The sequence below is a fragment of the Cyprinodon variegatus genome, unplaced genomic scaffold (assembly GCF_000732505.1).
Source record: "Cyprinodon variegatus isolate N-32 unplaced genomic scaffold, C_variegatus-1.0 Scaffold403, whole genome shotgun sequence".
NCBI classification, from domain to species: domain Eukaryota; kingdom Metazoa; phylum Chordata; class Actinopteri; order Cyprinodontiformes; family Cyprinodontidae; genus Cyprinodon; species Cyprinodon variegatus.
Genome location: NW_015150856.1, coordinates 303,812 through 326,207, shown reverse-complemented (window position 1 = coordinate 326,207; position 22,396 = coordinate 303,812). Strand labels below are relative to the sequence as shown.

Below are 22,396 nucleotides of genomic sequence, written 5' to 3'. Positions count from 1 at the left end.
TATTTTTTAACACAAGTATCTGTACTTTTACTCAAGTACGGAAAGTGAGTACTTTTGCCATCTCTGCATTTACCAAAGTGATAAAAAAAAAAGTTTCAGCTTATTTTAATTATTTTTATTAAGATCTGAGGGCAGAGGACAAATGGGACATCTTAAAAATGATTTACGTAGAGATTTTAGACGAATAAAACAGTTATTCTACTTATAGGAAATGAGCGGTTGTTGACACAAATGTAAAAGTAGTGTTGCTTAATGTGGCTAACTAATCGAGCTAAAAGAGGCTAACCTGTTAGCTACTGAGCACAGCGCTAACCAGCTCTCCCCCTTTATATCATGCTCTAACAGTTGCTTTGTTCACCATAAACAGATTCTTTTTCAGTTTTGTTATCGATCAGGTAAAACTTCTTCGGTCATTAGATACGCTAACGCTACAGATGCTCCTGACTCTGCACAGTGAGGCTGAGTGATGTTATCGTTGTCTAGGAAACCACAATGTTAGACATCATGTAGCATCACTGGCATGAGCAGGACCCAAGCAGATCTGGTAGCTACACCGGCGTTAGCTGCTTTACCTTTCATAGCTCAGCAGTTTGGTTTGTTTCGGCCAATAGACGTTACTTTGCGCCCCACCATAGGGATAACATGTTAGTACCGTGGAATAGATAACAGGAAGGCTACAGGTGTTGGGCTTAGTTCATGTGTCCATCATGTTAGCGGACCAGTGTCGCGCAAACTAAAATACAAAAATACATTTGATTAAAGTTTTTTTTTTTTTTATAAAACTTTTTACATAAGGAGGAGGCGGTTTTATGGAATGGAAATTTCAATAAATAAAAAAAAAAAAAGCGGAAGGCAGTAGGAAGACGATGGTGTAGTGTGTTCATTTATGGAGTGATTTCCATCAAAACACCTGGTAAAATTAGGTGTTTTTGGGTCTCAGCATGATGTCCAGTGTTTAGCTACATTTCTATTACAAACATGCCTCAATATAATGTTGCCTGAGAAAGGTTTGAGATTAGGAAAAAAAAAAAAGAACCAAAACATGGATCAGAAATGGGCCATAAATCCCACATTAGTGAATCTCTAATATTTATTTTTAGACTTTTGGTTATAGTCTTTAATTTCTTTTCTACTCTTTGTATGCTTTGTCTCATAAAACCTTTATATCAAAAATGGATTAAAAATCAGTTTTCTTGTGGTCTTACTTCAACGTCTCAATGTTTGAATAATGTTAACAAAAAAAAGCCTCCACTGAGCTTCCTGCTCCTCTGACAGCACCGGCTCCCTTCATGCACTTACAGCGTAGAGGAAACAAGACGTGTAAAGGACTCAGAGACTCGGAACCATTAACATTTAAAGAGGACAAGTGAACAGAGGGGACGGACAGCAGGTCCCCAGGCAGTCAGAAAGGCGCAGAGAAAAACACTACATGAGGAGCAACGTCTGAAAACCAGACTTTTTTTTTTTGCCATTTCCTGAGGGACAAATTGAGAGATTGAAACAGCCCTTACTCTAGATCTCCATCCTCCTACAACTCTCTATCTTCTGCTCGAGAATCTGAAAGAAAGAAATCCGAATCTGAGGAAACTGAAACACGACAAAAAAAGAAGGAAAGAATATTAAAATGGATGGCAGGAGAACAGGCCAAAAAAGAATAACAAAGCATGAGAGGGCGATGAGAAAAGGAAAAAAAGAAAGAATCAGAGAAACTGAAGGGCAGAAGACTTACTAAGGGTCTTTCCTCCCTGGGTAGAAGGGTTGGCAGGCCCTGTTTTGGCTATCTGCCGTTTGGCCGGGTCAATACTGACCCTGAGCAGAGAGGAAGAGCAGCAAGAGGTCAAAGTTAAGGACACAAGAAGGTAAGAAAGACAAAAACACAGAAGCTGTGAGGAGAGGAGTGAAGGTGGGAGCAGGAGGTGATTCAACCTAAAACGTCCTGAGGAGGAAAAAAAAAAGGATGAGAACTCACTGATTAAGGCCCAAGATGTGAAGAGTGGGACGGAGACTCAGAGCTGACGAAATTTAGTAAAAGGTTATCAGACAAGTCAAACTGTGGAAGGGGTGAAACAGTGACGCGTCCACGCAGGACAGACTTTCAGACCTTTTACTACATTTTTTCATCTTGGAGGCTCCAGAGAAATGAGAACATAAAAAGTGAGTAGTGAAATGAAAAGAGGACAGACAAACAAAAATCCCTGGATGATGATGAAGTTAGCAGATTGATATGAAATCAGCCACCAGGGGGTGCAACAAACCCCAGGACAGCCCCTGGTTTGATCCAGAGCTCAACAGTAGCTAAACTGGTGCAGATAATGGGACTAAATACTGTATGCCAAAGACGACAATAGAACCGGTGTCCTGTCAGATGAGCATACCCCGTCAGACCAGCATACCCATGGTCAATATCTGTTTATCCCCTTAGTTTTGTATGGAAAATGGACTTAAAACTACCTCAACGGGCATATATCCCTTTATTCATGTACAAAAAAATTATTTAATTACTTACTTTTTGGTGTTTTTTGAAGCGTATGCCGTTTTCACCTTCCATTGTTTTGTTTTTTTGTACATGACTAAAGGGATACACGCCCGTTGAGGTAGTTTGAAGTCTATTTTTCACACAAAACTAAAGGGATAAACGCAAAGCTGACGTCTTGCGCATCCGTATTGACTACGGGTATGCTGGTCTGACGGGGTATGCTCATCTGACAGAACACCAGTTACAGAACTGAAAAGTTCCTGATCAGACCTACGATCCAAACTGTGAAACACAGACCCTGACCCACAAAGGCTCGTCTTCCTTCTCACCTGCAGTCACCTTGTGGTCAAATGTTGGATGGTGGAACCGGTACACTAGTGCCTACATGACTTTACAGCAGAACGTAGGACAGACGGGATAAGAATAGGGGCTAATGTGGAACAGTTTGATCAGAACTGGATTATCCTCAAGCTGAGGGTTCTGCAGCAATGGGAATGTTGTGCATGCAAAAAACGCCCCATGAAGCCTCAGCAAAACCCCTCACTAGTGCTGTCCAACAGAACTAAACCAACAAAATCTTCCTCAAAAACAGTCATTTCTAAAGTAATTCTGACAGCAGATATTTTATAGATTATACTCGTTAGCTGTGATATTTCTAAAACTGGCCTCGGAGCAAAATTGTGTCCAAAGATCCGAACATCCCGTCTGTATTTGTACCCCTTGACCTTCTCTTGTTTAGTCCCATTTTATTTGATAGACAAACAAAAGAAATGGTAAATTTTGAAGGGGAACCAAGAATAAAATGGTTTCCATGATTCTGGCATGGATTTTCTTAGGCCCCAAAAGCCCCCCCCCACCAAGCATTCACAGGATGGTTAGTCCCAGAAATTCCCAAAGACTGGAAATATGATCTAGAAATACCTAAAAATGGCCTAAATTTAGTGTATTTACCCTTAATCTGAGTAGGTAAATTAGACTATTTTCCAATGGGATGAGTATTTTTACTCTTAAAATAAAATACTTAGATAAAATGCACTTGAAATAAGACAATGCATTTGCATTTTCTTATTTTAAATGTAAATTGTCTTGTTCCATTGACAAAATGTCCCTTTTACATTGTCAATCCAAGAACAAATGCACTTATTTTAAGAAAAAATGACTTATCTAGATTTAGATTTTTTCCATTGTGAAAGTTAATCTGCGTTGACTGCTATGAAGCTGTTTACCTATAAGTGTTCTGTACTGCTTTGACTGTTTTGACTAGGCCATTCCAGCAGAGTCATTGTTCTGCAAACCTCAATACTAGTGCTCAAGTCTCTGTTTTCTTTCAGGACTGCTCTAATCATCTGCCCACAGCATGACGCTGCCACCAACGGGCATCACCATGAGGGATGTTTGTTTAGGGAGATAAGCCATGTCAATTCTCAATTTTTAATGCCGTTTAATTTCACTGCAAAATGTTCCCTCCAGCTTCGATATTGTATGGAGAATAAATCGCAACCATGGATTCCAGGTGACCTATGAAAACAACTGGTTCAATTGGATTTTTTTAAAGGGGCATCAGAGTAGAGGGGTCTCAACAGAAATGCATCCCATGGTGGACAATATTTTTATTTGTAAAGCATTTTGATTAATGTGCATCATCATTCTCATTGGAAATACAAACAATTTGGCGCAAGGTTATCACATAAAACTAAAAGAGTTTAAGAAGAGTGAATGATTAAATATAAAAATACTCTGATATTTAACCTGATCAAAACAACTGACTGACAGGAAAAATCTATAAAAATGAGGAAGACTTCAATCCCAGTGTAAAAACGATGATCATTGCAGCATTTCAGCCTCAGACCAGCTGTTCCCGCAAACGCAGGACTTTAAAGGAGCAGTTATTCACTGGAGAGTTGAGTATGCATGGGATCCTTTTAGTCACAACCTAATATTTACTTTATTAGTGCTGGATCGATTTCCTAAGTCGATTCAACTCACAAGATCCTGATTCAACGCAATTTACAATTAAATCTGATTGCTTTTGGATGACTAACTTGGAGCACTAGTTAAATATGAATATTTACATTAAAGATTGAATGCTGTGCAGCAACATTAATCATACAGCTTTATTTAACATGACCTAACCAAAACAAAAATGGCGCCTATGTGGCAACAAACACACTGAATTAGAAACATTCACTCTGGTTCCTTTAAGTGTCAGACAAAGTTTTGTGCAAATGATAAAAAAGGGAACATGAGAGCCTAATGAAACGATATTCGGTCGTTTAAAGGAGTTTAATTAATTTGATTTGTTGAAATCAAGCCCTAAAGCTGCAAATGGCACCATGGTACATCCAAGAAGAGCAGCTCTGCCTGTAGATAAAAACTACATATTCCGTTTTACAGGGAGGGGCCTTTATGAAGAGAAGGGAAACATTAAGAAACGACAAGGATTTGATGTTGGTGGATTCAAATATAGAGAAAAACCAACAAACCTTTACAGAAAAGAAATAATCCTTATCAGAAAGGTTAAGAAAAAAGATGTTGCTGATGTTTTGTTTTTCTATTAAATCTATCCGAGTATAGGATTGTTTCTGTATACAGCAAATAGTGCAGCAGAAAACTGTTTAAAGCACTTGTCCGTTAGGGACCCCATGCATGCTGACGAGCGATTAGTGACAAGCTGCTTTGTTGTTGCTGTTGGTTCATCAGCTGATTGGTTGGCTCTTCCAATCAGCCTTCAGCCACTCAGACTAACGGCAGCCACACAGAGCATTTACACACATGGCTTCCCTCTTATTAACGCCAAACTGAGGACAAACAGGTTTTTATTTAGAGGATTCCCAGGAACATTTTTTGCTGTCTTTCTGCAGAACAGTCCGTTCTCTCAAGAACCAAAATGGAAAACTGCCTAAATCTGTTTGAAAGCCATGTGTGTAGATGCGCCCAAAAAAAAAAAAAAAAAAGAATAGTTAGTTGGTTAGTTTGGTGCCAGCAGCCCCACTTAAAAACAGAAGAAGAAGAATCACAGCTTCTCAGTGAGACTGATCTGGTTATTGTTGGTGCAGAGCGGAGTACAGTGCAGGAGTCCTACCTTTTGGCAAACCTGAATGACATGTTTCTACAACAAAGTCAGACAAAGAAACAGTGAAAATGGTGAAAGAGAAAAAGGGGGGGCATGAAGAGGCTGAGTGAATGAACAAAAAATGTGGTGATTGGAATCAGTGGCTGGATCAGTGAGGAATCATTTCCTCCTGCTCCGTCTAATGATTTCACTTCCTGGTGGGAGTGATGTCGCTGACCTGGCTGCTGCTTCCACTGCTTCTTCACTCAGAAGCAGCAGTTAGTTTTTATAAAAACAAACGTGGTTACACCTTTCTCACTCTTTAAAACAGGCACACTGTCTGGATGCAGTTCTTTAACATTATTAAGGGCTCGGCACACAGGAGGCGAAGTCCTTTCATAGCTTATGGAAGCAACAACCGTGATCCTCCGCCGTCCTCCAGCCAGGTCGCCTTGGATGCGCACATGTGGGCTCGCTACACACAAGTTCAAAACGTTCCTACTTTATTGCCAGCACAAAGCACTACAATCAATCAGCAAGCTGCAGTCTGCGGGACATTTAAGCCACATGAATCTTCCCTGTTCCAATGTGTCCTCATCCTTGTTGCCTCGGCTATCAGAATCCATCTAATTTCTCAACCAATCAAATCTCTGGGAGACGAGTGACTGAAAAGCGTGATTCCAAACATTGCTGCCATTACAGCGCCCTGTATGCCGGGTCTCACAAGGTGCAGATGACTCCCATCTATTGCTGCTGTTTGTCTCTGCGTGTCGAGCTCATTTGTAACCTCAAAAGCAAGGTTACAAAAGCATTTGAAACCTCAAAGCAAAGATCTTCTCAGTGATCTTCAGCCCCGTTTCCAGCCAATAAGGAGGGTTTATATTCAGCTGATGAATTGAACGAGGAATTGAACAAGGAATTTCCTAACTGCCAGGACGCCAAATAAAGGAAACCCGTTGGTAAGTGTACAATGTAGAGCCTTGCCAAAAATACTAACACCCTTTTAGGTTTGTCACATATTCTTACAGCAGTTCATTGTAGCGTTTGCTAAGAACAACTACATCTTATAAAACTAAAAAAATCTAAAAACTGTTGTTCATCCCCTTTACTTTGACACCCTGAATAATCTACAGAGCTTAGTGTTAGTCAACAGTCCACCTGTATGTGGTTTCATCTCAGCCGTTTTGTAAAAGCTTAATGCTACGTTCAGGCCGCACGCGCTAGAGGCAGCAGACGAAGCCAGTTTACATGCAAAGAAAATGGTTGACGTGCATCAAGGCGCAGCAAAAGGTCCTGCAGAGCGCCATGATCTTCTGAGGATCTGACGTGTGCAACACGTAACGTTTGCTGCTCGACGCGCCACATCAACCAATCAGAGAAGCTGATCTGGGAGCTGGCAGGGAGACAGACAAAGCACTGCTTATGCAGAGCGCCATGATCACTCCGCTAAAACAGTTTATTAACGTCTAAATTAACTTTAAATGTCGAAACCTGCCAGCAAAATATGTTTGATATAATTATTCTGGTGCCTGCAGTTTGGATTACGTATGTGAAAAATGCCTTCCAGCCGCCGTGAACAGTAGCGGAAAACCACAAAGAGGCGAGCGGGTCACAGGCTGCTGTTGAATGGGATTCCCAGTGAAAGCGCACCGCCGGTATGTGGGGGTCTGAGCGGCTCTGTCAGCGAAACAATATTTGAAGGCAGGATGGTAATCTGGATGAACTGACAGCACAGATGAAGTTTTCAGGTGGATTTTCTCAATTAAAAACATATTAAAAAGACTTTTTACCCACTGATCACAGAAAATATAGCTGCCATTGTTCCAGGCAAAGAAAGGATAGAGTAGCTCCGCCCAACGCGCATCAGACCCACAGATAAGGTGCTTCAGCCGTGCGTCAGAACTAAACTTGTACAAGCATCAAAATGAAGCAGCACGTGCGTTTTTGCTGCTTCTGCTGCGTGCGGTCTGAACGTAGCATTAAAAGGTTCGTTAGAGAAAAAAAATAAGCAAACAGCAATGCTAGGACTGAGGGACAAAGCAGTCAAGTCGCTGTAGGGGTTTAAAGTAGATTTAGCTTCTAAAACAATATCCTAATCTTTGAACATCTCTCAGTGCAGATGGGTCCATCTCTTCAACTGAAAACTATGAAACGAGTAAATGAATGAGAGAAGGAGCCCTAAGGCCTCTGGTGACTCTGGAAGAGTTGTAGAGTCTCAGCTCTTCTTGTCCTCCAGAAGTCTGTCTTTCATGGTAGAGAGACAGTTCATCCATCTAATCTGATTTAATTTTCCTTATTTATAGAAAACAAACGTTTTTTTTTTCCTTCCACTTTATAAAGATGTCCTAGTTTGTTTTGTCGTGATATAAAATCCTACTAAAACACACTGAAGGTCACAGCGAAAATGTATGAACAAGTGGAGGGGTGTGAATACTAATGCAAGGCCCCATACATTTTATCATAAAACTATTTCCAGCGGACGCTCCGTTTCCATCTGCATCCAGGTTGATCTATTGAAACCTTTAATGGGTCGATGTTGCTGCTCTGATTCTCAGTCTCTGGTTTTTAATCATATAAACTGAAGCTCCTTCAGAAGTCAAGACTTGCAGCAGTCAACCAGGCAGCGACGCATATGATTCAGATTTATTATAAATATTTGAAAAGCAATCACAATAATAAGGACTGTTAGGGTTCCCTCACCATTGATACTGGCAGGATAATATGCTCAAAAATCACATGAGGTTATTGTCTGCAAAAAGGGTTAGAAATAAATCCTCCATTTCTCCTAAACATTCAAGTTGCTAAGAAACAGTTCAAAACATGTAGAAGCAGAAACGTGGATGAAAACCACCCGCTGGAAAATCCGAGTACGATCACCTACCTGCGGGTGAGTTTGGAGGTGAGCTTGGTGAACAGGTTGCTTGTTCCACGGCTGCGGGTTTGGGACAGAGGGGTGGCGTCGTGGGAAAGGGTGGGGGAGGCCGGCGGCCCGTTGTACGTGGCCGTGCGGCGGTCTCTCAGCTGGCCGCCGTGGAAGGTGCTGCGGCCAGATGTGCCCCGGGGGAAACGGAGGCGGTCGGGCGTGGTTGCATTGCTGATGCTGTGAGTTGACGCCACTGGGTTCTTCTGACCCCCCGGGGAAACTGCAACACTGTGGAAGGAGGGAGAGAAATCAGTCTGAGGAGGTTACAGATTAGGCCGTGTTCCAGTTTTACCAGAGGATAGCCGACGATGTGGGTCATGTCCAAAATAAACACTCCATCCATTTAGTGGAGGCCTGGTACCAACATCTAAAAACCAACCTACCTACTTAATAAATGCTGCGACAGCAACATACTTTTACTGGAGGTTATCCTGTAGTGAGAGTCTGGTGGTTCTCCAGGCCTAAATGCACGGCTGCATCAACCTTCTCATTTTAGGAAAGACTGCAGCTTATTTCTACTACATGGATTTTCAATTTGGTTTTGTGAAAAACGGTGAATTAACAGGGTGGGAAAGTAAAATCTAAAGTGAAAAATTTGTTATTCTAACTGCATTACACCTCAATTTTTGGCCTTTCTCAGTTTATAAAAAACATTAACATTAAATCCCTGAACCTGTGATGTTGGGTCACAAAAAGAAAATCTTCAGAGCTTCCCGTCATAAACATAAATCCATAGATGAGCAACAATGAAGGGGAGACTTGCTGCGGCTCGGACTGAAGGTTGGGGAAGGCAGGAGAGATGAGAGTCGGCCACCCGGTAGGAGGCGAACAGAAAGGGGGAGTCCAGGCAGAGAGGAGGAGGGCTGAGAGCTCAGAGCTGAAAACTGAGGTGAGGAGCAGAGGTGGTTAATGTTTACTGCAGAAGCAGGGGATCGTCTGAGAAACGGTGGGATCATGGAACATTAGCCCAGGGGTGTAAGCTTTGATCAGCTGGTTCCACAGTCTGGGTTGATATTTTCTCTACTTAATCACAGAGATTAAGCCAAATTTAGAAAAATCTGAATTCTCCGTTAAATCAACATTAGAATCCATGTTTTTCTCTCCTCCTACTGTGAGCAGCTGCTTTCTTGTTTCAAAGCAGGTGTGAAATAACAGCCCATCTTAAACAGGAGTCTACAATCATTAAAGAAGGAAAAGTGATTTTAAACTGCAAACATTTATAAATTATTCCATAGAAAGAATCTGACTTTATATTTATATTAAAGATGCTCACCATTCGCTCAGTACTGTAGCACCTTTACTGGTCTGACAAAAAGAAAATATACATTTATTTCCTACTAACCAAAGAAATTATCTGAAAACTGTGCAAATTTCAATCAAAATCTATTTTTACCTTTATTTTATGAACATATAGGATTAAAGGTATCCTGGCCTAAACAAGAAATACTTCTGCTACAAAAACATATTTTTCATATTTAACTAACGAATAATCAAAAAAGGAATCCAATTTAAAGAAGCTGAGGTTTTGAACTTAAACAGTCTTATTTGTGAGATCTTAAAGTTCTCCAGTTTTAGGAAAAGCAATAAATGCTAGACAGTTTCTTTAGGTTGTTTAGATCATAAAGCCAGCTCCTTCAGATTCCAGGCTGAACAGTCTACTGGCCTGCAGAAACCTGCATGGCCTGGGAAAAGAAAGTCCTACAGAAACCAAAGCTGATGCTGCACGGTGTCATGCGTACGCTGGAAGAAATGCGTCAAAGTGACCTTCTGATACCTGCTGCTCTGATCAATGGTGTGAGCAGCGATTGGATCGTAACCTCACAGGATATTAAAGGCTGTCATTCTGGAAATGGGGGGTATCAGCACACTGGACTAGATGTCAAAGTTTAGGTGCATGTAGAAATAGACACTTTCAGCAATATAATGCAAAAATGAGTCACATGAGTGAAAGCTGATTACAGTCAGCAGGTTGGATTTGCTGACGTTCCAATTGTCTGGGACAACTGGGCAGCAATGGAAGATCTTTACGTGTTTGGAGCAGAGAACAAATAGTCTGAGCTACATCTCTGCCAAGCATAAAAAGGCACAGATCTTTTTAGTGATGGTTTCAAATGATGCCATGAGGCAAACATTTTAGAGCTGCATGAACAATGTTCTGGTTTACTCAGTTTTCTTTAGAAATGAAGTAGTGCATTAGTTGCAGGGTCACAGTGTGAAGCTGGCTGCATGTGAGGGTTAGCGAGGGCAGAACGGGGGCTGATGCATGAAGGAGACAGACAGGGGGGGACTGGAGGCCCTGCTGTCTTACTTGGCCGGGCAGTGGTCCAGAGCGTAGTAGGAGTGGGGCAGGGTGGCCCAGTCTGCCTGAGAAGCGTACAAAGGGTTGAAGGTTTGATACCTCTGCTGTACCGAACTGGACGAGGCACCGAACACGACGGCCGCAAAGGCAGAAGAGGGGCTAGTGGCGCAAGCCATCTCAGTCATGCTGGGCATGCCCAAACCAGGAAGGAGGGGGGAAGAAAAAGGCCCAATCACAAACAGGCAGAAAAAAAAAAAAACATGAGAAATGGTGAAAATAAAAACAAGAAAAGGAGGAACGGAAGAAGAAAAAAATCAAGCAATAGATCTGACATTTGTGATGGGAGGTTAGACCAAATCTGTTGTTTCTTCCAAGATGAAGCTCTCACCTGTTCTCCTTCCCGTTAGGGATGACAGAGAGGCGGTCTGCGTTATTTCTGTCGCTGCAGACGTACGTGTTCCTCCTGGTCATGCCTGCTGAAGCAGAGTTATTCTGCAGAGGAAAAAACAAAACAAACAAAGGCGTTTGAAATTTCACCAGCAAAGGTCTCCATTGTGAAGTGGTTTAAGCCTTAGACTATGGTGCTGGTTTGAATCCCAGGAAGGGCATCCAGCATAAAAACCTAGTCTGTAAGCAAAGTTTTATTAACTTTATGAGGCGACTCCTGAATACTGGAGCAGCTGAGACGACACAAACCAATTTAAGCAGAAAAAACTAAACTGACATCAGGATCCACCTCAGTTGTAACTGAAACATTTAGCAAAACTTCAAAAAATAATAATTAAAAAAGTATTGTTGATGATTTTTAACAGTATTTTTTTTTTTTTTACTTTATTTTTTATTAGAAAGAATATAAACATTCCTTGACAACATCATGATGATCCTGCACAAGGCAGGAAAAAATCCCCAAAAAACAAAAACCCTTTGAGCCCACAAAGCTTACATGACTGAAAATAAATCGTAAATAAATAAGTGGGCATTTAAGACATTACAGCATACTGCCAGAAACACCTCAGTTGGAGAGGTATCTTGTTTTGGGCAGCCACCTCTTTACAAAAACATCAGATCTTAGTTGTAGTTGGGCAGTTAAAGCCTCCATTCCATACACCTCCCCCAGCTTCCATTTCCTGATGTCTGTTATCGAGGGAGGGAAATTTGGATTTCCAGGAATCTTCATAGCCTTTGAGAGAGCCACTGTTGCTCTTATTCCCTTTAGGACTGTAGACCATACTTTTAAGGTGTGTTTCACCCATACATTTTTAATTTCAAATCCCTTTTGGGACTGCTTATTTAGAAACACAAGAGTGGATAAAGGTATTGCTGATAACAAATTCTGCTCTGTGTTTACCCATCCTGAATCTATCATCTTTGTATGCTTGCCCAGCATATTAAAGGCTGATGTCAGAATCCCAGCTGAAACAGGAACAGAATTCTAAGAAACCATTTTCTTCTCACTCAGGCAGCCGTCTTTGCTTAAAGTACAAATAAAACTAATGGACTGGGTTAAACCGGCTTCTTTTCAGAATCAGAATTACTTTATTAATCCCTAGCAGGAAATCCTTTTCTTGTAGTGCAACCGTACAGAATAGAGAAAAATAAGATTGTAATTACAATCCAATGACATGAGCTCTGTGAGGAGGATATAAAGTGGCTCTTTTTAAAAAAAGAAATGTATTCCGACTGCTGGATATAAAAGAGGAGAGCAATTAGTGCATTTTCTCTTCAAACAGCCATGAAACTGATAGTATTTTTTGGCAGACATTTTCAAGCCATCTTGTAGTTACAGAGGAGGTACATAGTCGGCCCTTTCTGAAAAGACTGTGGGTTACTTACGCTCGGACCGGTGGTGGCCCCTTTCTTTCGGTCAGGGATGTCGGCCTTGTTGGGGTTGTTGGCGCTGCCCAGCAGAGGGCTGGAAGGTTGACCGCCTCGGCTGCCGGCGCTGCTTGGCTTCCGAATCGGAGCCCCGCCCTCCTCCTTCACACTGTTGTCACCTGTGGTGGTCTGGCTTCTCTTTGGATGCGCCATCCCTGAAGGTACGTTCTGACCAACTAATGAAGGAAACAGAGGAGAAAAAAGGTTTCTTTGAGAATTCTGACAATATTTCACGAAAGTTTTCAGTTAAATGTTCAGGCTAGAAACACAAACCGGCACTAACAATTTCTTGAGGCATTTTTCAAAAATGATTATATTATATAATTATTATAATTCAAATATCTTAATCTAAACTTTTCCACTCCAGCTCTGGCTGCGTTCAAAGTCTCTGTCCTGATGGAAGAAGAACCTCCATGTAATTTACTTTGTATTTAACTCGATCCTTCTTCCTATTGAGTCTGACCAGATTCTTTCTACTTCTGATACAAACAGCCTCTGCTCCCCATTATACTTAAAACGTGTGGGAAATAAAATATATAACTTTAAAGCAACATGTTAAACATTACACACTTTTTAGACAGATTATACCACGCTGTTGAGTAAACCTTTAATTAACCAAATATAAACTTGTCTGCCAGTTTTAAAGTGATTCTAAAAAAAAAAGAAAAAAAGAAACTGATGGACAATGAATAAAAACCTCTAGAAAGTAAAATGTTTATTTATTTCATAAACCAGCAGCATTTTTTTATTTCTTCCTTTATCGGTTAGAAAACAGTCAAAGCTGAAATCAAAGTTAACAGCTGTGACACCGAGGCAGCTCAGTTGTGCCAACACTGCAGAAAGTGAACTCAAATAACATTTTATTTGAGTAGAAAAGTAAAATTATCTGCAAATGGAAAATCATCTTTGCACTTTATCCTAAGAGCAGTATATCTACTTATCTAATGCTAGGGACCAGGATCCTCGTTCCATTTGCTAACCATTTTACTTACCTGCTCAAACAAAGGCAAAGAACAACAATTTCTTTAAGAAGTTTTTTACTTCTATTTAGACCAATTTGTGTTTTGCAGAACTTTGGTCTTAGGTTAGACAAATGGAAGAAACTAGAAGGAAAATCATGGAAGATGTATTGAAAGCCTTGTTCTCATTAAAGCTGTTGGTCAGATATATTTAAAGAAGGAAAAGGGTGTAATCACCCTTTAATAATCAGAACAGCCGTTAACCCACACAGCCCACGACAAGTCCACATCTCAGACGGGTAAAGCTGAGCTAAAAGCAGAGGATGAGGGACGCTTGGCTACATTATGGTTAGCATGCTGATAGACTGACATTTATAACTGACATGTTCTGCTTCTTTAGGGAAACTAGTCATAGTCAGTTGTCCAAAAGAAGCAGCCCAGGATTTTGCTTTATAGACCAAATTTCCATTAAGTTCTCCACCTGATCTTTGAAGACTTTCCCTTATCCTTCTGCTACTCCACTCTATTCTACATGGTTTGGTTCCTCTTTCTACCGATTCATTATTAGGAAGGGGCCAGTTAAACACAACGGTGTTCAAACAGAGGTGAGATTACATAAAGGATGATTCCTTTAAACCCTTAGGTTATATCCAACAGCAGGAAGTTTTATTTTACCAAGTGGAATTGAGTGAAAAGTGGGCAAAACAAATGCCTAAAATGTGCAATTATAAGTAACCTTTTTCTAGAGCAAAACGAAATGTAATTATTAGCCAATTAAATAAATAAGAAAATTAACTATTCAGGATACAAAAAAAAATTGTTTCATTCATGCATTGCAAGTTTTCCATACTTTTTGTTTGTAAGCATGTTCAGATTTATGCACAAAATGTTATGGTCAAAACCTGAAGCAGTTGGGGCTTTACAGCAGGATTGTATATGTATTGACCTGAGCTGCTGCAGCACCTGGCTGATGCAGCTGTGGACACGCCTGGTCACGCCAGTCAAATTCAAAGCATCAACCTCAACCCGTTGGTCCGGTCTTAATTATAACTTCATCTAGTAAAGACAGAACATCCTGACAAAATGCTGAGTTTCTTGCGCCATCATAGAGCTTAACAAGCTGTGACCACCTGCACAGTTTTTCTGCAGGTGAGAACAAGCCCAAGTTAAACTGTTCCTGCAGCTTGAGGTGCTTTGCTCAGGTGAGAGCTCTATGGCTGCTGCACCGTCTCCATGTTTAAATGGTGGAGGAGCCGCTGCCTGAACGAGGAGAAAATGTAGGTTCTGTATTTTACCTTCTCTACCTGCGGCAGGGCGAAACAGTCGGGATAGCAGCTTTAAAGATGCTGTGTCAGCAGCATAAACACAACAGCGTATGAACTTCCAAGGGAGAATGAGGAGAGCCCACCTGCCCCCACCCATCCTCACCACCTTCTACAAAAGCACCAAAGAGAGCGTTCTGAGCAGCTGTCTCACTGTGTGGTGTGGAGGCTGCAGCGCCACAGACTGGAAGAATGTAAGAAGAGTGGTGAGAACAGCAGAGAAGATCATCACGACTCTTCTTCCCTCCAATAAAGACATTTCATCCCAGCGCTGTGTCCAGAGCCCGTAACATTATAAATGACCGGTCACACCCCCAACATGGACCTTCTTCCCCACCGCCATCAGACAGTGAATGTTGTAAAAACTAAATCTGCAATAAACTGACCATACCAATGTGTTTCTCCCAAAATGTTTACATTTGATCACTGCTGCACTTTCAGAAAAGGGAAATGTCATGAGAGCTGTAAAATGTAATTCCGTTTTATATACAATCTGTGTAACCAAAATGACCATAAATGTTGTCTAAGTAAAGGAATTGCAGGTGGGGTACTTCCCCAATACTGCAGTGGGTAATAGGAAGAAATTAACAATAGTAAAAGATTGTATGTAACTTAACAATAAAGCTGTATTTCTTTGTTAAGATTGTAAAAAGAAAAATAAATACTTGGCCATAGATGGAGGGGACTGGTTCAGGTTCACGTTTTTAAAGGCATGAATCATTTTTATCTTCATAACAAGGTTATTGTTTGTTAAACCTTTAAAGACAAAGATCCTAATCACAGGTGGGAGAGGGAAGTAGACCCACTAAGAGTATTGACACCCCCTGATGTACCAGTTCTCTGAGGCAGTGATATATTCATTTACCTGATGCTCAACATTAGAGCCCAGAGTTGAGAAAATGAACTGTAGTCTGCTCACCTTGTTCACTGTACCGCCTTTGCTTGTGGTTGGAGGAGACGCTCCTCTGCACTTTGAGGTGGGACGGTGACTGTCCATTCAGCTCACTGCTAGGTCTTGGTTTGGCCAGAGACAGATTGCTGCTGGAGGCAGAGTCACTGGGCTCCAGCTAAGATTTAAAACATTTATTACAAGTCAAGACATGCAGAACAGATAATACTTAACAGTAAGGAGCCAAAAGAGAAATAAAGCTGTGTGTTTGTACCTCAGAGGCTTTCCTGCCCAGCAACAAGTAAGTGGCTGTGACCTCATCATACTTCATCTTGGCCAGAGAATCCTGGATCTCATCCAGGTTATATCCCATACCCACCATCACATCTGCATGAAAGAAAAACATCAAGGGATTCATTTACAAAAAAAAAATAAAAAAATCTGCCGTTTAAAAGGTAAACTTTGGTTTTCCAATAAAAAAAATTCAAAAGGCAGAATTTTATACTAAAAGGGAAAATGTAAAAAATAAGATCTGGGCTACAACTTGTTTTTAATCATCATTTTGACTCGGACCAACCATTACGCTGCAAAAATTTGGCCAATTTGTAAAAACGATGTTGGCCACTCATCATATCTACCTCATCATAGATCTGAAAATCCCCCACTGTCAATGCTGTGAATTTTATATCTGCGAGCAGGTATTTCAGAATCATTACTTTTTTGCAAGATTTTAAATACGCTCCGCAAGACTTTAATACACATGAACACTGCTCTAAATGAATGTGTAAAATGAGAGAATACAGGACAAGTTTGACTTATTATTAAACATTCTGGTATGGGTGGCATTTTAAGGTACAATGTTTTTGTATTTGTTGGCTCTGTGCAGCTCGCTGTATTCTGTAAACCCTTTGTGGAAAACGGAAAACACAAGACTCTAAAAATCACATTCAAGTTTGTTTTTTGTGACCAACTGTAGAAAACTTCATAGGGTATGAAGGACGGCACAGTAGCTAAAATGCATCCTTCATGGATCGCCGATGTGTTCAGATGTCCTGCCAATGTATTCTATGTCCCACAGGCTGTTAGCATAAGCAGTGGTAAAGCAAAATACTCTTTATATTTATACTCTTTGGGGTAATACATGCTCAAACTGCAGGTTAACTACACCAGGAAACTATCAGTGGATTTGCGCTCAGTAAAATCAGCCTTCCTGTGCGTCCAGAAAGAAGAAAGGAGCAAGAAGCGAGCTCTGCTTCTCTAACCAGGCAGATCTGGATCTGCCATCTTTCTTGGCTTGATCTCATTTTTCTCACTTTCATCCTCCAGCTCCTCTCACACATCAGATTCTTTCTCAGCTTCACAGTTCAGCTCAGCTGTAAAGCTGCGAGTTGCTGACTTTGAAAAAAGGGGCTTGTGAAAACTATTCAACAAATTTGATATGATAAAAGAATAGATATTTTAACAAAATAAACCCAGCAAAAAAAGGTTCTTTTTTCATGCGTTTTACTAAAATCAGAAACAAGGAGACATCTTGCCATATGCATTGAAGCTCCTCACCGTTAAAGGGGAATTTTAAAGTCCTCTATGCACTGACCTCATTTTTACCCAAACCTTCACGAATAAAAAGTCCTGGTCTGGGGGAAGGATAACCCTCAGATTGTTAAGAATTGAGATCAAAGTTGAGTATTAAAACAGGAGCATAAAAATCAAAAGGAGAGGTGAAAACTGATGAAAACTTCATATATCACAATATCTGAGGAGCATTGCTGTACCTGGAGACAATGCCTGAACTCTGGACATCAAGTTAAACTCCTGCTGGCGTTTACCAAAAGGTGGAAGTTAAACATATTATTCAGTTAGATGTTATCCAATAGTTCCTATTTGGTTCATCTAAGTATTCCATTTGTTCCTGATGAAATTTAGCTGCGATTACAATTCAGTTTAAAAAAACAAAACATGATCACTTTATTTAACTTTAATGTCTCACAAGAGGGCAGAAGAAGACATAATTTTTTCAGTCTCTTCTCCGGTGGAAACAACTTCCCATCTTAATCCATGAGGCAGACAACCTGTCTACTTTCAAGACTTAAAAATTAATTTTTTTGACAAAGCTGATAGAGTGGCTCAGGTTGTCCAAAGCCATTTCTACAGTTATACTGCTATAGGCTTAGACTGCTAGAAGACCACTTCCCTCCTCACTTTTCTACATTCCACTCCTATTCTTTAATTCTGCTTTTTTATTTAGATAAATCTCCAACTTTATTTTTTAATTTTTTCCACATCATAGCAGCTTCATCTGGTCTGGAGCTGTTTAGCTCTGACATGACCCTGAAGGGAGGCTTCAGCTGGGATGCTGCTGCCATCAACAGCTAATTTTAGATGATGGCACTAAACACTGAAAAACAAGGCCCACTTTGGTTCTCTTCTAGATATGGTCTCAGCTTGTACTGTGACCGACTATATGCCATCTTCCATCCCTCTGACTTGAAAACTGGCTTCATCAGCTTAACTGTCTTTCCTGGACAAACAAACCTATGGAGCTAGTTTACCATTACCTCCTTTAACATAGAAAGCATTTATGGATTAGTGCTTCAATGTTCCTTTGGTATGTTTGCTTCATTTAAAGGGATTTTTCATTTCCACTGTCACTGTGTGCATGCTCAGAGCAAGGGATTGCTGCAGAGTCAATGACATAATGCCAGCAAATGTCGACTGTCGCCACATGCTCATCCAGGAGGAGCGAATCCTGCAAGGTTAATGACTGGATGCAATCAGCTGTGTTTCTTTAAATAGAAAAATTTAATCTGTCTGAATGATCTAATAGAATCAACTCCTTGATCTGAACTGAATTTAAATCAAATTGTGAATTATTCTAAATTTTGATTAGTGAGTAAAATATTTTCACCCCTACATATAATAGACAATATCTCTAGCCATAAAATTCGGAGTACGATCAGTATTCAGGAAGTGTAACCCTTAGCTTTCTTCCTCTTGGTGATGGCCAGTACACACTGACATGTTTATGTACAGCCAACCACAGCTGCTGTTATGTAAGAGCTTCCCCTTCTATTTCCAGCTTCTATGCAGGATGTAATGGGAAGGCTTCTGTCCTTCTCTGCATGCAGCAGCGCGGCTTGTGTTCATTTATTCATCATCATGTTTCATCTCTTCTTTTTCAGCCCTTTAGCAATGAAAAATGAACGCCCTCTCGTTTTGAAGCGATAACTTTACACATTTAAACACATTCAAGCTGGACAGAAACCAGAGCCAATACGGATTAAAGTCTCACTTTAAAACCCAGCAGAGCAGCTATTGTTCTTCAGCATGGCTTACCTATTCTCTTCTGATCCGTGATGTCAAGTTCTGGTTCAGTGTACGGCTTCAGCTCATCCTCTTCAAATCCAGAATTGATCCATCGATCCTTCATGATTTGCTAAAAATCAAAGGGAGACAGCTGTAGTCTGATTCATTGCATATTCATAAAGATCACACATATTTTTTTTTACATGCAAATAGTAAAATATTGTGACTGTACCCATAAATACACATTTAATCTGTCTTTTTGATGCATTTGACATTTTACTAAAACCATTGCAGAAACACAGATGTGGCATAAATCACATTCAGATTAGATAAGTAAAAATCTGCATCTATATTGAACTCAGATGGATCCCATTAGGAAGCAGCATTAACTTTAATTCCAGGTAATCAATGGCTCTCTGGGGTTTTGATAAGGGAATATCCCAACCAACCCGTTCAGCTTCTGACGTAACTGTCCCAGTTAAGGTCAATGAAGCCACATCCAGAGGAGACAGACTGACATCCAACAATCAAACCAGCTACAAATGCATTTGTTCTTTTACAACAAGCTCTACAAAATTCTTCAAGACTCCTTCACTGAAATATAAACGTCTTTATGAAACAAAGGAAATCTGCCCAGTATGTTTCTGCCTGGGTTGATGTGATAGTTACTCAAGATTTAGTTTTGTTTTTGTCCGTTTTTCATCAGATGATGCATATGTGCTTTACTTTGCATCTCTCAGATGATCCAGCAGAGAAGCTGAAAACTTTGCAGCAAGAAAAAACACTTTGAAACCTTCATAGTTATAAAGGTGAATTTAAACTTATTGGTATCACTAAAGTAAATCTTAGGGTTAAGAGAAGTTCATGATATTTGCTGTTAAAATTTAAACATATTTTACTTTCAGAGCTGTATTGTCTGGCATTCATTATCAGTGCTTTGGCTTACGGAAATTAAACCCTGCAAATATATTAAATATATGCTGGAAACACACAATGCTGTTTTTCTGTTGTAATAATTTAAGTTTCTTTCATCAAGCACTGAGGATTAACATGTGGTGGTCTGAAGTTATTTCTATTTTTTTTCCACATTTAATCTCAGATGATCAGATGTAAAAATATGTAAAAATCTAAATCTTATTTCAACTTTACAAAATAAATGATCCAAATTTTTTGAAATATTATACAAAATTTTATTCTATTTGGGGGGAAAGGAAGTAAAACTTCATTTTTATAAACTTGATGACTGGGGCTTGGTTGGGAGATGAGTCATTTAAAGTTGTGGGTTCGATTCCATCTTTTTCTAACCACATATTGAAGTGACTCCTGGGAAATGTGCCGAGTGGCCTATCGTGTATCGGGTGAATTCAGTTCTAGAGAAGTCGCTGCTTCAACACATCTGATCCCAAAAGAGCTCATCAGCAGAGGAAGACGGAGTAAAAGTTCACCAACTTTTCAGACTGAGACTCTGAAAATAATGGTGCCACAGACGGATGCCCTACAAATACACAATTTCACTCTCTGTTCACTATCATAGTGTGAGGCAATAGTTTTGATTTTTTTTAAACAGATTTCTTTGTAACATTTAATCTTTTTAAATGCTTTTTTATTATCCAAGGGGAATTTAATTATTAAATTCTGCATTTTAGAATTCACAGTTGTATTTACTGTAATATTGGATCAATTTAAATAAAAAGTAGCATCTAAAATTTTTAATCTACCAATTCCATCGTACATTTATACATTTTGTGATATATTTTTCATTCTACATAATTCAAACTTCACAATAAGCATGTTTTTTGTTGCTTACATTCGGAGTTGGAAGCTGACGATATGAGAAATTCAAGGATGATTTTTCACAGTGGTTGCAGCGATGGGCTCAAAGGTTTAATCATGACATTTAAACTGAGCTTTAATTTGTTCTGTTAATAGTAACTGGAGGATCCAGCAGTTTGGTGAAATTCTCTGCTACAGAAATGCTCAAACATTTTCCCAATTTAAAGCACCAGTAACAATGATGTATGATGGAAACCTGTATTTGTGTTTGAGCTTGCAGCATAAAACTATTCTTCAAAAATCAGTCCGATATTAAGGAAGGAACAGACTGCACAAACAAATTCAGGTTGGAAAGATAACAGAGAAGAACTGAGATGTATTATTCATATATACAACATCCAAAAGGAGGAGGAGTGTGGGCCAGAGAGACAGAAAACAGGACACTGTGGGCGTTAGAGGAGATGATGCATGGGCAGAGAGGAGGAGGGGGGGTAAGATGGCATTCTGCAACGTGCTACAGGGAGAGGATTAAGAGCTAGGTAGGATATTTACATTTTCTGCGTCCACCCTCACCTCGAGAGTACCACGCTTAGCAGGGTTGAGGACCAGGAAGCGTTTAAGGAGGTTCTCACAGTCCGTGGACATGTAGAAAGGGATGCGATACTTTCCTCTGAGAACGCGTTCACGAAGCTCCTGCACAAAACAAATGGAGGCGGTTAAAAAAAAACAAAAAAAAAAAATGAAAATATTAAAATCCATCTGGCTTCAAATAAAAAAAATTAACTCCTCAAATAGATCATCTAGACCAGACTGAATTTATTATAAGATACTATAGCATGCTGTAAATAACAATGATCTATTAGACACCCCACACTCTGTTCACAGCATGAAACTCAATATAATTAAAAAATATGCAGTTTAAAAATGATTATAAAAGCCTGAAAGTCAAGGAGTTTTGAACCCAGCAGAAGGATTAAAATAGATTTGATGAATAATTGTCCATTAGACCGTCTATGGAGAGACATACCATGAGACACGCACTATGTGAGGGGATCTCAGCTCAGGTATTCTATTTATAAACCCTTTCATCGAGCTTTAAAAGCATCAGGATAATTTCTGACAGCCTGCTGGGAAAACATCAGAACATCAATTCTACTGCATCAGGCACGAATCCTGTTTCTAAATCAGTGACAAGGTTTATAGACTCTGTGTGCTGCGATGGTTCAGATACAGTTCCAATACTAAGAGGTGAGGTCAGCAGCAGAGAAGCCCAAATCCAGCGTGGTTTATCAAGAAAATCTAAGCAAAAACAAAGTAAACTGATACCCAAGATGTGCTGTGCTTTAATAACAGAATGAAATCAGATGAACATTTTTAGCAGGCTGCCCTAAAAACAAAGGAAGTGTTAGACACAATCTTAGATCTCCATTAGCTGAAATGGTGCAAAAAAGAAAAACCCAACCTAGGCTATTTGACCATGAAGCCAGTAATGAAAGCTTGAGGTCAATCGCAGCATGAAAATCCT

The 22,396-nt window shown here is 40.0% G+C and overlaps 1 protein-coding gene across 16 annotated transcripts in view; it reads right to left on the bottom strand.

The window, feature by feature from the left end:
- Nucleotides 1–22,396, bottom strand: part of mark3 (MAP/microtubule affinity-regulating kinase 3) — a 65,044-nt gene that overhangs the window by 5,347 nt on the left and 37,301 nt on the right. For 3 of the 16 annotated variants that reach the window (XM_015387775.1, XM_015387779.1, XM_015387776.1), the window contains exons 9-16: nt 21,424–21,564; nt 19,129–19,228; nt 16,070–16,182; nt 15,826–15,973; nt 12,584–12,801; nt 11,139–11,242; nt 8,410–8,679; nt 5,559–5,585 (exon numbers count right to left, since the gene is read on the bottom strand). In XM_015387775.1, coding sequence (XP_015243261.1) covers nt 5,559–5,585; nt 8,410–8,679; nt 11,139–11,242; nt 12,584–12,801; nt 15,826–15,973; nt 16,070–16,182; nt 19,129–19,228; nt 21,424–21,564 — 1,121 coding nt within the window. Of the gene's footprint in view, nt 1–1,511; nt 1,558–1,729; nt 1,810–5,558; nt 5,586–8,409; nt 8,680–11,138; nt 11,243–12,583; nt 12,802–15,825; nt 15,974–16,069; nt 16,183–19,128; nt 19,229–21,423; nt 21,565–22,396 lie in introns of all 16 variants that reach the window. The other 13 variants (XM_015387777.1, XM_015387781.1, XM_015387778.1 and 10 more) reach the window with 10 other exon arrangements.